Genomic DNA, 13,700 nt, shown 5'->3' on the forward strand with positions numbered 1-13,700 from the left:
TGAGCACTGCCTGCCACCTCTCTTCTCCCCCTCCTCCTCCTCCTCCTGTTCTTCTTCCTCCTCTCCGCTCCTCTTCTCATCCCAAATCTCCTCTCCCGGCTCCCGCCGTGGGGTCTCAGCTCTCCATCTCCCTCCCCCCCTCCCTCGCTCCCTACCTCCCCCGGGCGCTGCTGGGAGCCTCCGGGCTGCTGCGCCGCAGGAGGATGTCTCGCAGGGAGTCGCCGCCGCCGCCCTCGCCACCTCCGCAGCTGCTGGGAGTGCGGAGCGGAGAGGTGGAGCGCGAGGACCGTCCGGAGCGTGCCGAGCCGCTGTCCGACGCCGAGAGGGAGATCATCCAGGACACGTGGGGGCACGTCTACAAGAACTGCGAGGACGTGGGGGTGTCTGTGCTCATAAGGTCAAGAAACAAAAGCTAATGGTTTTATTGTCACGGTGAAAGACTCCCAGATTTGTCTATGTGTGTGTGTGTGCGTGTGTGTGTGCGTGTGTGTGTGCGTGTGTGTGTGTGTGTGTGCGCGTGTGTGTGTGTGTGTGTGTGTGTAAACTTTCGAGCAGTGAATACATTCTTTAAGATGCTTAAGTTTAAGGCTGTGTGAGTTTTTCTATCTGTTACTCTTTGGATGTGGATGCCTATACTTCTCACAGTGGATGCTTAACGCTTCTATAAATCATCTGTGATTAATTCGCCGTCTCTTCATCCTTAATATGTAGTGGTAAAGTAAAGTAAAGTAATTGGATCTCTCCCCTAATGTGTCCTCTGTTTGTATTATTGTGTATTTGCATCAAAATGCATAATGACAGCGAGAACAAAGTCGCAAAATGATCCTAAAATGTAGTTATACAAACTGGACCTTTTTTTGTTTGCCTTTTTAAAATCTGCTATAACATTAAGGCTCACTTGATATGGTATGATAAGGGCTCAATAACCTCCCTTATGTGTTGCTGGATAGTATTTGAGGAATACAGAGATCACAAATGTGTTGAAAAGAGCAGTAGCAAGAACGTTTTTGTTGTTGTTTTTAACCAAAGGGGAGGCATTAAATATATAAAATAAAAATATCCAATGTATAATTACAAATACTGCCTTTATAAATATTTAACCGTATTTTTAATTATCAGTAATTACTGTTATCTCTCTCTTACGTCTAATCCCAATTTCCCTTGATCCTTGTGTAGAGGTTGTAACATCTTATTTTTAATATAGAGGGAATCTGCAGAAATCTGGCATATAGGTAAAATCCAGAGAGTTGTACGGTTGTGTGGTCATGTTTGTGACAGTGTTGTCAAGACTACAAGAGCCCAGATATACCTTCAACACGGGTCTATTTCCTGCAAATCCCCTCTAAGTCCCTGTTAAAGGTGCCATGCTGGGTGGCGTTTTAACCATAGTGGCCACAGTCCGAACTGCAGGCTGTGTGACTTTTCCCATACACAATCATTGAAAAACGCATGGCCGTCACAAACATCTAAGAGTGGCCCATTACGTCCAATACTAAGACGTTTGGAATTAAATATTTTTTTGTGTCATTCCAGCAGAAAGTCAGCTGGCTAGGCTAAAGTATATTTTTCAACTTTATCTCAAGGATTATACTTACACATGACCAGTTTTATTCCAGTTAGTTCTTCAACCACCCTGGTAGCTGTAATGCTACGAGAGATAAACAAAGAAAATGTAGATCAATGCTGTGATCATTAATTGTGCACCAAGCACCAACCCAGGGTGATGATTTGCTATAAGTATATATTTTATTGTTGTGTATCAAGAAGCGCATTATAACATTCTAATCTTGTTTTTAGCTGAACTTCACACCCTGCTGCAATGATGCAGGAGCTAGTGCACTCCAGGGTGGGTGACACTGTGACATCACTATGGACGTGGTTACGAGTGCAACAGACTTTAAACCAAAGAGGGCGGTGAAATACATATTCTTCTCCTTTAAAGTTATCCCAGTTGTTGTTGTTTTGGCTGCAAAATAGTCTGATACCGTTTACATGTATATGAAGTTCAAGTTTACACCGCGCGTTGAGACCGATTTTTGTTAATTAAGCTTACAGATCCCGACCCCCCAACATACACAAAGAAAAAGAAACAATCATTGTCCTTATTCTTTGCATTGAGATGCATCAGCATCAACAGATACTGACGTAGTATGGATACTGTATATGAGACGTTAAAGTTGTGCCTCGTTCATTTGATTCAAGTCAAATTCACGAACATAATACGGTTTATGCCTCATATAACTTTCATCTTTGGGTGTACCTTGTTCTTGTATTACTCATAGGGCTCTTTCTCAACCATCACTACTGTCTTCTTAAGTTGTCAAAACTTAAAATCAAACATTTTCCTCCAAGAGCCCATAATCTTCAACAGGCAGTAATTCTCTGCGGAGCTTCACTGCAAAGTGTTGCAGACCAACCGGATGCAACGCGGCTTGACTTTGTTTTTCCTGCTCCTTTTCATGTTGTTTTTATTTATTTATATAAAGCAGAAGGAATGGATTAATTTAAATGTCCCCAGCTAAACTGTCTCAGTGTTACACTAAGAAAACCCTGTAGGGCTTGTTAACATGGACAGTGAGTCGTAGCCAAGGACAAACTGGAGTGAGACAAACGGATTTTCGGTTAGGGGTGACGGGAATCCTTGAGAGTTGAAGAGGCATAGAGCATCTTTATTATAATTATAATTATAATTATATATATATATATATATGTGTGTGTGTGTGTGTGTGTGTGTGTGTGTGTGTGCACACACACTCTTATCTGTGGATGACAGCAACAAGCTTTGGCACTTAAACGTCTCCCTCCATGCCACACTATCTGCCTTCTCCACTGTCACTGTCTTTCTGTCTTATCTTTCTTTTCCTATTTCAACATATATTCTCCTTTGATAAAAAGTATGACATTTGTCTTCCTGTCAAAGTTTAGCTGGTTGTGATAACCATCAAAGTAAATTATGACAAACCTGCCAAGAACATTACATATCTAGGAACATCTTTAGCTGACTACATACATATTACATATTGAATGGTAGAGCTTTTGGAAGCCAAAGAGCAACAAGATGTGTTAAGAGGGTGACAAGCCAGACAGGTGACATAATAGAAATATAGCAACAACTAATTACTATTTTCTTTATGGATTTAATCATGCTTTGCATCATTGACTAATACCAGGAACAGCTCACAGCTTTGTCAGCTGACTTTTCTAGGATGTATGATTAATTACAATGTTTTAATATAAATAGTGGCACATTTAAAGGGAATTTGCTTATTCGCTTTCTTGTTGATAATTAGAGAATTTAGTTTATTTATAGTACATATGACACCACAGCCAGCAGCCAATTTGACTGGCTTAGAATTAAAACTGCAAACAGCGAGCCTGGGTCTTCCAAAGGGTAACAAGACCTCTTAAGCTCACAATTTAGCACATTGTATGTCCTTTCTTTTATCCTTAAACATACTAATGTGTAAAAACTGACTTGGAGCAGTAACCAGTTCCTGGACTCTCTCTGGTTGTTTGGCAACTTCACAGTGAAGACAGTTATGGTAGCTTTAAAGGTGCTATGAGGTAGATGTTATTACCATTGGACAAATTCAGGCTAGCTGCTTGCCCCTAATTTCAATCGTTATGCTAAGCTAGCCGGCTGCTGGCTGTAGCGGCATATTTACAGACATGAGGGTATTATCTTCTCATCTAACTCTCGGCAAGAAATCAAAAAAGTGTATTTCCCAAAGTGTGTAATTATCCTGAAAGAAATTCCTCAGTGACAACTATTTGTATGCTGGTACTAATAATAATTTAAAAAAATCATCATCAGAGTCCAGGGTGACATATATATATATATCTATATATATATATCTCATATGACATATTACAAATTTAAAACAGTAAAGCTGTAATGGTATTGCTTCAGGTATCAGTGAGTGTTTCCTTGATAAAAGACTCAAATGCTAAATCTAAATTATAATAAATAAATGCTGGAATAATAATAAAACAAAAAATCATCATCAGTCGAGGGTGACGCCTTCAGATTGCTTTTGTAATATATAGTATATATATACATATCATATGACATATTATGAAAATACAACAGTAAAGCTATATATATATATACATATATGTATATATATATTTTAATATATATATATATATATATATATATAAATATATACATATATCTATATATATACTGTATATATATCTCATATGACATATTACAAATATAAAACAGGGTTAGGGTTAGCTGTAATGTTATTGCTTCAGGTATCAGTGAGTGTTTCCTTGATAAAAGACTCAAATGCTAAATCTAAATTGTTGCAGAATAATCTTCTGTTCTACCAATTGAGTCGACTGATTGTTTCTCCACTGTGATGCACAAAGTGTGTAATTATCAGCAGTTGGCTGGCAGTTTGTCAGTTACCTAACAAAACCCGAGGCTGACACTCGGTCACAGTCTTGCACGGTTGAGATCTTATTGTTGGGATCAGTGCACAACGTGTGATCTGGGATTTGCATTTTCATGTCAATCTGTGTCCCTGGATGCATAGAGAGAATAGACAATAGCCTCACTTGATCTCACCAATGCGTACAAATGCAATTGCATCAAGAGTGAGAGCACCCCAGGCATCTGCAGAACCGTGCATATGGCAGCTTTGTGAGGAAAATCAAACCCTGCATACTTTGACTCAAATAGTAGTTATAGTGACAGTGCTGATGGAAGGATTCACAATGCAACACAATTCTGACACAAATCATACTGAATTTGAAATATTTCATGCTGTAAATCTGCGTGATACTGCCTATCAGCGTTGAGGTTCTCTTCCTGTCGTCCTGTCTCCGGACATCCTTATGTTCTTGAATCAGAAATGGAGGAAATTATATTGTCGCCATTTGTGGCTACCCAGAGCTCTACGATAGTACCTTATATTCTGACTTGACTTTTGATAACTCTTGTTCAGAGTTATTTAAAAGTCCTCCTCTGGGGACCATACATATCTGAATCAATACAACCCAGTAGTTATCAAGATATGTCAATAAAACAAAAGGGAATCACCAAAGTCGTAATGATATATCGCCTGGGGAACAAGATAGTCTGGACAACATTTCATAGCAATCTATCCAATAGTTGTTGAGACATTTGAGTTCATACTGTAGGTGTACTACAATCAGGACTATATATATTTTAATTTGTCAATAAATAAGCCATCAGTCCCAGAGTTTGCCTTGTGTAAAAGATGTCCTTGAAGATCCGGCAGTGAGGCTCAAGGTTGTTCGTGGTAGTCCAAAGAATTATAAAAAAAACCTTCCAATCAAAGAGTGATTAACACGCCTCGTTAATGGTGCTGCTTTGGGTTTGATGACTTCATTTAATTGCAGAGACAGGGGCAAGAATGTATTCAGAGCTTTGCAAAGTACAAAACACCAGCACTCCTCTCCCACAGGGACACAATGTTTCTCACCATGCCTCTAGAGACATGCTGTTTTACAATTCTGAAACATAATAGGGATCAGGTAGTCACTCTGGTCGCCCATATCTTCCCATCATGTATCCCTCCATTAAGAAAATACACTGCTCACCACCCATCCTGCAACGGGATGTTTGGCCCATTGGTTCTCTGCCAGTGACGAGTGCTTTCACATCCAAACTATTACTGCATCTAACAGCTGTATCAATATGCTGACGTTTTACCATACAGCGTCTTAATACTGTTTACTCACAATATTAAAAGGCAGAGGTGATTAGCAATAAAGTTAGAAAATAAAATGAGGCCTTAAAATTTTAAATTCTGTGGGTCATGGGATCCACTTTAAAGGGTGATAGGAGATTTTTGGATTTAAAAAAAAAAGGTTTCCTGAGCCTGTTGAATGTTATTCTTTTAATGTACTGTAAAATTATGCCTTGGCTCCAGGGGATTAAACATTTATCATTCTAACACGAGAAGACAGGCACAAAAAAAAGAACTTTTTTCTTCTTCAAAGAAAACATCAGAGCAGCACTCTGTTTTCCTAAAGCGCTGCAGTTAACTTTGTCTGAGCAGAACAAGAGCTACTAGAAAGTCTGTATTAATACCGTCGCCGAGGAAAAGAGGGTGTTCGTATCGTGACAGCTGGAAGAGCCAAGCTAGGAGTGCTACAGGCAAGCCGAGCCTTTGTAGGTCTAGCATGACATAGGATCTGGGGGAGGTGGATGTACTGTAGTGTAGCGCCGCTGCCGAGGGCCAAACTCAAACTGGGAAATAACTGTACTAGCAATTCTAGTCAGCTGGAGCCCTTACGAGATTTAAAGTGGGTCAGAGCAGTGTGTGTGTGTGTGTGTGTGTGTGTGTGTGTGTGTGTGTGTTTATACATGTCAATCCATATGTTTGTCAGTCAGTGCCTGTTTGTATGTCTGTAAATGTGTAAAGCCCTCTGTTATAAATTATACTTTGCATTGTTGTCAGTGGAAACTGATTTCTCACATACGCCTTTCGCTAAGCCGGGGGAAACTTTTCTTATTGTGTTGGCATACCTCCCTCTACTGAGCTGCTGGGAGCTCAGAGTCTCTCTGTGATGAAAACTGTCAAGCTGCTGAATCAAAACAAATCCTCCTAACACGAATCCCACTAGACAATTTACATTTTCTTTGTTTATCTCTCCTCTTACATCTACCAGGGTGGTATAAGATTGGAATTTACTACATCGGGACCTAAAATAACTCTTGTTGTACACACTGGGCAGACCACAAAAATAATCCAGACACATCAGAGATAAGTGTCATTTTCTCCCACATCACAATTATTTAATGCTTTCAAAGTTCTGAGGTGAGGACCAGTTAAGTCCTCTGTTACACAACAGCTCATAGGTTTGTGAGAGGGTGTAGCTATACCACTTGTATTTTTACTTATTTTCTCATAACCAAATTAACTAGGTCTCACTTTAAACCAGACTAGTAGTGTGGCTTTAGAGATGGCAATAACCGTCTGTTTGTTGGTTAGTTCACTACTTTGGTCCAGACTGAAATGTCTCGATAATTGTTGGATTGATTGCAATGGAATTTGGGACAGATATTCGTGGTCCACAGAGGATGAATCCTAATGACATTGGTGATCCTCAGATCACCAGATCATAAGCCTCTTCAGCCTCAGCTGTACTTTGGGTTTGGTTTGTTGGGTTTGGTTTGTTTGCTAATTTGCGGATGTTATCACGCTAACACACTGAACTAAATCAGTGAACATGGTAAACAATATACCTGCTCAACATCAGCCTGTTAGGATTGTCATTGTCGGCATGCTAGCATGCTGCCGTTAGCATTTAGGTCAAAGCATGGTTGTGCCTAAGTCCAGTCCTACAGAGCTGCGAGCTACGCATAGCGAGGATTTGGACACAAAGGAGCATTTAAACAAAGAGGCCTGTGCTGGTAGTTGTTTAAGGTGCTGTACTGGGAAGACTATGAAATATGAGTCATGAAGTCCAGTTGGAGTAACAGATAAATGTACTTAATTAAAGGCTTATCAGACCCCAAACCATTGCAATAGGCTACTCACAGACAACTATTTAACAACAAAGCGCCTTGCTAGACAACGTTGCTTTGCGTAGCAGCAAAGGTTTACTTGCTTTTTGAAGGTGACTCTGCATTGTTTTGCAATGTTTTGCTGCAGCCTGTCTCCCACCTTTTCCACGTGGGGCTAAACGTCTGATAACGACACTAGTCTAGTTAATATATTTGATGGAAGACAGAAGAAACTGCGGTAAATATATTGTTAACAACAAAGAACAAACTAAACCATCATGTCATTTGACCCCTTTCAAACATACACCATGTTATATAAATATGTTGGCAATTTTACATAAGCACTTGATTCACTTTTACTAAAAATTCATACTTACAAGGTTGGACCTTGTTTCATGTTGATGTAACACTGATTAAAGCTGGATTTGATTATAGGTTGATCCATTGGCATAAACAGCACCAGACAAAATTAAACACCATTCTTGAGCACACGTGCATCCAATTACACTTAATCTTAAATAACAGGTGCACATTTGAGTACCTGATCCGTGAAGGATTCTGCCAGGCACTTCCTGTGGGATTAAACACTTTGCAGACATGAATAAGAATATGTGTGCGTGTGTGTTTGTAAATCACACTGAACATAAAACTACTTCCCAATGAAGGAAATCATTGAAATGTAGGTTATCTGTGCATTAAAAGGCCTCGGGATATATACTATGCAGACTGACTGAGGGTCATGTTTGGACATTGGAGAGAGAGTGACTTTCCAGCCTCTGGCCATTTGTTTCTTGGGTAAATTCTTATTTTTCATGCACGAGTGCTTTGGTCAAATGTTGTGATGCATGCATGTTTCTCATTATCATAGATTTCCCCTGGCTTTATTATGGGCTTCTGATGGGATTTGTCCCAGTTAAGCTGAATAGATGTCATAGCTATATTGCCAACTAAGAATAAATAGTAACCATTTTAAGTAATTTCTTGTTTGTGTAATGTGTTTGTGGTCTTAATGCTTCACTCCCTCTCCAATTGGTATTTAGGATTGTATATTGTGTGTTTCTTGTTAAGATTTGAAGTTCCTTTCAAAATACAATATAAAAAAACAGAAGATTATATACAGCAGGAGCCTTTTCCCTCTGTTCATTTCTAATGTCTCCTCTCATTTCCCCCAGCCTTTCTCTACTGTAAACCAGCAACAACAACAAAAAAGCAAACAAAACAGTAAAGAAAATACACTATTATTTGAATTATGGTATATTTGTGGAATCATATGGCATCATTATAAGGAGGAGCCACCGCTTACTTATCATTGTTCATCCCAATCTCATAGGCAGGAGTATAAATAGCATAGCATTCATGAGAGCTGAGGCTGATGGGAATGTCATTAGCTTTTCTGGTATTTGCTAAAAATTTTGGACAAATCCAATTTAGATCTGATGATGGTTCTAGATGAAAGGTCGGATCAGGGATGTCTTAACAACTTTACAATACATCCAATTTTTGTATATTCCCCGTCTTGGTTGATTGGTCAACTAATCTGTTGCTTTTTTCTTTTTTTGTCAACTATGGTTTCTTTAGTTGATCAGTTATTTTGTTATGCCGTTTTCATGCTGAATGACTACTTATAAGCACATCTCTTAACCTACATTGTCATCCACAGAGTTATCGTTACAAAAAAAAGCTCATTTTCTTTCTTTGTTTTTTTTCGTATTCTGAATTGCCTTCTTAGGTTCTTTATCAACTTTCCATCGGCCAAACAGTACTTCAGCCAATTCCAGGACATGGAGGATCCAGAGGAGATGGAACGAAGCAGCCAACTTCGGCACCATGCCCGCAGGGTGATGAATGCCATCAATACTGTGGTGGAGAACCTCCATGACCCAGAGAAGGTGTCATCAGTGTTGGCTCTCGTGGGAAAGGCCCATGCCATCAAACACAAGGTGGAACCCATGTACTTCAAGGTGACTTCAAGGAATAATTCATTGTCTAATACTATTAGATTATTGTACATTATTAATCTGTGATGTTCAGGAGTTACCTTATGATGAAGTGCATAACTTGACCTCTTTTGTGACTTGATCAACGTTTTTCTATATTCCCAAGAATCGTCTTCAACAATTCCGCAAATTACATTGCCATAGGGGTATTATTTCACTGCTAGGAGACATATTGCTTTATAGTTTGGGCCACTTGATTGGCGATGCAACAAAATAAATGCCCTGAAAGATAATTGTCTGGTTAAGTGGCACAGTGAGTGTTTTCTTGCTTCACCAACCCCTTGAATTATCAAAGCATTCTATTAACACCCTTAAGAAATGTCCTCATTACCAATCGAATACCACGGGGTATTCTCCTGCCTATTTAAATTGACTAAGGCCCAAAACTGCCAATATCACAAATTACAAATTTGCCAGAGGGCTCTACAATCTGTACATATACGACACCCGTGTCCAAGGACCTCACATCGGATTAGGAAAAACTCCTCCAAAAAATAAATAGAAAAAACCCTTTCACAGGGAAAAAAGGGAGAGCAACAGAGGAGGATCCCTCTCCCCGGATGGACAGAAGCAATAGATGTCATGTGTACAGATGAACAGCGTTACAGAGTTACAACACATTCAATGAATATGACAGATAAGTATGAATAAATAGTAATAGGCATGGACCACGATCCAGACCTCCACAATCCATGAAACAGAAGGAGGCGCATCAGCATGGCCATGGCAGGAGGCCGGCCCACCAGGCATGAGGCATCGCGAAAGAGGTAGGAGGCACAGAGAAGGAGGCAGGGCCATTGGGAAGGAGACCAGGTCTAGGCCAGAGGCTGGATGCAGGAAGCAGGGTCAAGGACCCAAGACCAGCTTCAGACACAGCCAGGTCCGATGGACCCTATGAGACGTGAAGTCACAAAGAATCCAGGGAGGAAGCAGAGTTAATAAGGTGCAATGGAGATATGTAAATTCATCCATAAGTAGAGAGAGAAGAGTAGATAGGAGCTCAGTGTATCCTAAAACGTCCAACAGCAGCCTATAAGGCTATAGCAGCATATCTAGGGACTGGATCAGGGCAAACTTGAGCGAGCCCTAACTATAAGCGCTATCAAAGAGGAAAGTCTTCAGTCTGTTCTTAAATGTGGTCACTGTGTCTGCCTCCCGGACTGAAAGTGGAAGCTGGTTCCATAAAAGAGGAGCTTGATAACTGAAGGCTCTGGCTCCCATCCTACTTTTTAGGACTCTAGGAATGAAGGAGGAAGTGGGGAAATATGGTACTACAAGCTCCTTAAGATATAATTGGGCATCACCAATCAAGGCTTTGTAGGTGAGGAGAAGAATTTTAAATGTGATTCTTGATTTTACATGGAGCCAGTGCAGAGCAGTCAAGATGTGCCTGATTTTTTAAATGTTACCTAGATGAAAAAATGCAGTCCTTCAGATTTGCTTAACGTGGGAGTTAAAGTCCCGATCAAAGATAACGCTGAGATTCTTTACGGTGGTGTTGGATGCCAGGGCAATGCCATCTACAGAAACCACATCACCAGATAATTAATCTGAGGTGTCTTTAAGACATGCTTGAAGTTTAGCGAGCTGGTTGGTCTCTTCTGGTTTGATCAATATATAATTGAGTATCATCTGCATAACAATGAAAGTTTATGGAGTGTTTCCTGATAATGTTGCCCAAAGGAAGCATATAAAAGTAAATCAAATTGGTCCAAGCACAGAACCTTGTGGAACTCCATGATTAACATTGATGGTCATTGAGGCTTCATTTAAATTGACTAAGGCCCAAAAATGTATGTTCTTGTTTTGCTCTGACCTGTTTTTCCATTTCTCAAATGTGGTCTGTTTGCACCTGTGTGCAGAAAAACATCAACTTGTTTAGAAGCTGCATGTCTTTTGTTTTTGTTTTTGTGCTTTTTTTGTTTTATACCAAGTTAACAAATTATATTTTACTCAGACATGACAAAAACACAGAGTATAACGTATTTAATGTATTGTAATATGCCACATGAGCATAGTGGCGTGCAGCCAGTGGGGCACGCTCACATCCACTAAAAGGCACTCTCGGCCTGGCTATGTCAACAAAGCAAGGAGAAGTTCTGATAACAATGTGCACAGAGGAAGAGAGACATCATTGTCTGCTCAGGGACACATTACTCCAAATAGTTGTTTGCTGCTATATTAATGCTCTGAATATCAAAGTTAACAAATCTAAAAGTTATTTCATTTCCAGATTTAACAGTGCTTATTACCCGTGAAGGCAGGAGAAGACAGAATCAGAATAAGTGTTGTAAAAAAATGTTTAATATCCAGTCCTTAATTAAAACCATATGGTTGCATATTTTTCAATGTGAAACTCTGATTATTAAATATGCTTCCCTCTCTGTTATTCAAGAGGGGAAGCATATGCTTCCTCCCTTCAAGTCTTTTGAATGTTGACTGCAGTTGGTTGATCAATGCAGCTGTGAAGAGGACACATTACCGCCATTTAATCATCCCTCCATTGGCTCCCGATTGCCTTTGCAAAGTGTTTTAAGATTTAATTTATCACTTTGGGAATTAATCATTACATTGATTAGTTCCACTGTGTATTCCCTGTACTGTTAACCTAATATGTACAATAATATAATATGTAGGTCATTATTTAATATTTTTGTGGCGATCATGATTGTGGTGAACTTGTGTAAAATTAAGATTATTAAGAATATTATTTTCTGATTAATTAATAATTTCAAGTGGTTATACACAATATGCCAAACATTTTTGCTGCCGGTTGAAGCTCCTCAAATGTTTGAACTTTTTAATTTAATATAATTTAGAAATATAACATCTTTTTAGCATTATTCTCGCCTTTCTTTCCTCCATTTTCACTCTCCACCTGTATTGTACTTTCTCTCTACTTATTCATGTTCTTTCCCTTTGTATTGCCTGTCCACCCACTGCTCTCATGCTTTCCTGTTATCATTTTTTATTCTCGCCTCGCCCACTTTTCCGTGAGAGCGAATTGGATTCGTTATTGCAACCGCTCCGCTCTCACTTTACATTACGCTCTCTTCCTTCCATCTGCCGATATCTTGATAGACCTTTCTTTTTTACCCTGAAGTTAATTAAGTTTCTTTCTCACCCTCTTTCCTACCAGATCCTGAGTGGTGTGATGCTTGAGGTGTTGTCTGAAGATTTCCCAGAGTTCTTCCCGACAGAGGTGCAGATGGTGTGGACCAAACTGATGGGGGCGGTGTACTGGCATGTGACAGGGGCCTACACAGACGTGGGCTGGCTCCAGGTCTCCAGCTCAGCGGTGTGAAGAGTTTGGAAGAAGAGGGGGTAAAGGAGTTTCAATTGCAAGCAAATCTGTGAGGATGGTTTCACAAATATGGATGAGATCAACGTGGTAATCCGTGCTACTCTGTTCTTCATTTTGGTGACATTTTAGGTGCGAAGCCTTCATTGCTGTGGTGTTTCTACACCACAATTCCCTGAGATCACTTGGACACCAAACAATGTAGCCAGACGACATTTTACTTTTACTCCAATGAAGTTTTAGCCAGTGTAAAGTGGTACTTTGGTCTGTGTTTTTAGCCATGGAGGCTATCCCTGCTTATGCTAACTATCCAGTTCTTCTTTATTGAGAAACAAACGACTGTTGATGCCAAATTACAACAGACAACATCAATTGACCCTTCACTAAATCCGGCCCTCTTAGTTACCGTTGCTAGGCCTGTCAAAGTTTCCAAACTAGTCACTTGTACAGTTTCCAAATGTAATGGTGACAAATTGTCACTCACAGTTCTTGGTCAATTTTGAAACAATGGCTTCTTTATTTCAGACAGATGTAGGCTTCTCATTTCCAGCTCCAACACCTGTCAAAACAACAGTTTTGATCAACTATCGCTAGCTTGCTAATTAATGTGAGCCAAGTAATTTATTTGATAACACTATTTACAACCAACTCATTGGTCAATCAGGCCATGTAACAGCGACATCATATTATGCTAAAGGACTAAAAGTAAAAACATCCTCACCATGAAACTATGTACAACACATGGAAACAACAGCAGAGCATTGATATTGTGACACAGCTATATACAGTAGTAATATCATTATGGTACAATATGATCGTAAAAAATGTGAAGAAAAATACAGTATTATGGACAGTTTTCTAAATGAAATGTAAACACGCTGAGGTAGGTTATATGTAATAAGCTAGTTAACCACAC

General features: G+C 39.6%; 1 protein-coding gene across 1 annotated transcript; it reads left to right on the forward strand.

Moving 5' to 3' along the window:
- The first annotated feature begins 203 nt into the window (after nucleotides 1–203).
- On the forward strand, nucleotides 204–12,787 carry cygb2 (cytoglobin 2). The gene is made up of 3 exons (XM_034540066.1): nucleotides 204–397; nucleotides 9,216–9,447; nucleotides 12,623–12,787. The coding sequence occupies exons 1-3, from the start codon at nucleotides 204–206 to the stop codon at nucleotides 12,785–12,787; spliced, it is 591 nt and encodes a 196-aa protein (XP_034395957.1).
- The last annotated feature ends 913 nt before the right edge of the window (nucleotides 12,788–13,700 follow it).

Source organism: Cyclopterus lumpus, chromosome 1, assembly GCF_009769545.1.
Source record: "Cyclopterus lumpus isolate fCycLum1 chromosome 1, fCycLum1.pri, whole genome shotgun sequence".
In the NCBI taxonomy this organism is placed as follows: Eukaryota; Metazoa; Chordata; class Actinopteri; order Perciformes; family Cyclopteridae; genus Cyclopterus; species Cyclopterus lumpus.

Coding starts and splice junctions, on each gene's coding strand:
- cygb2 (XM_034540066.1), top strand. CDS start 204: ATGTCTCGCAGGGAGTCGCCGCCGCCGCCCTCGCCACCTCCGCAGCTG. Junction 398..9,215: donor GGGGTGTCTGTGCTCATAAG/GTCAAGAAACAA, acceptor TTGCCTTCTTAG/GTTCTTTATCAACTTTCCAT. Junction 9,448..12,622: donor TGGAACCCATGTACTTCAAG/GTGACTTCAAGG, acceptor CTTTCCTACCAG/ATCCTGAGTGGTGTGATGCT.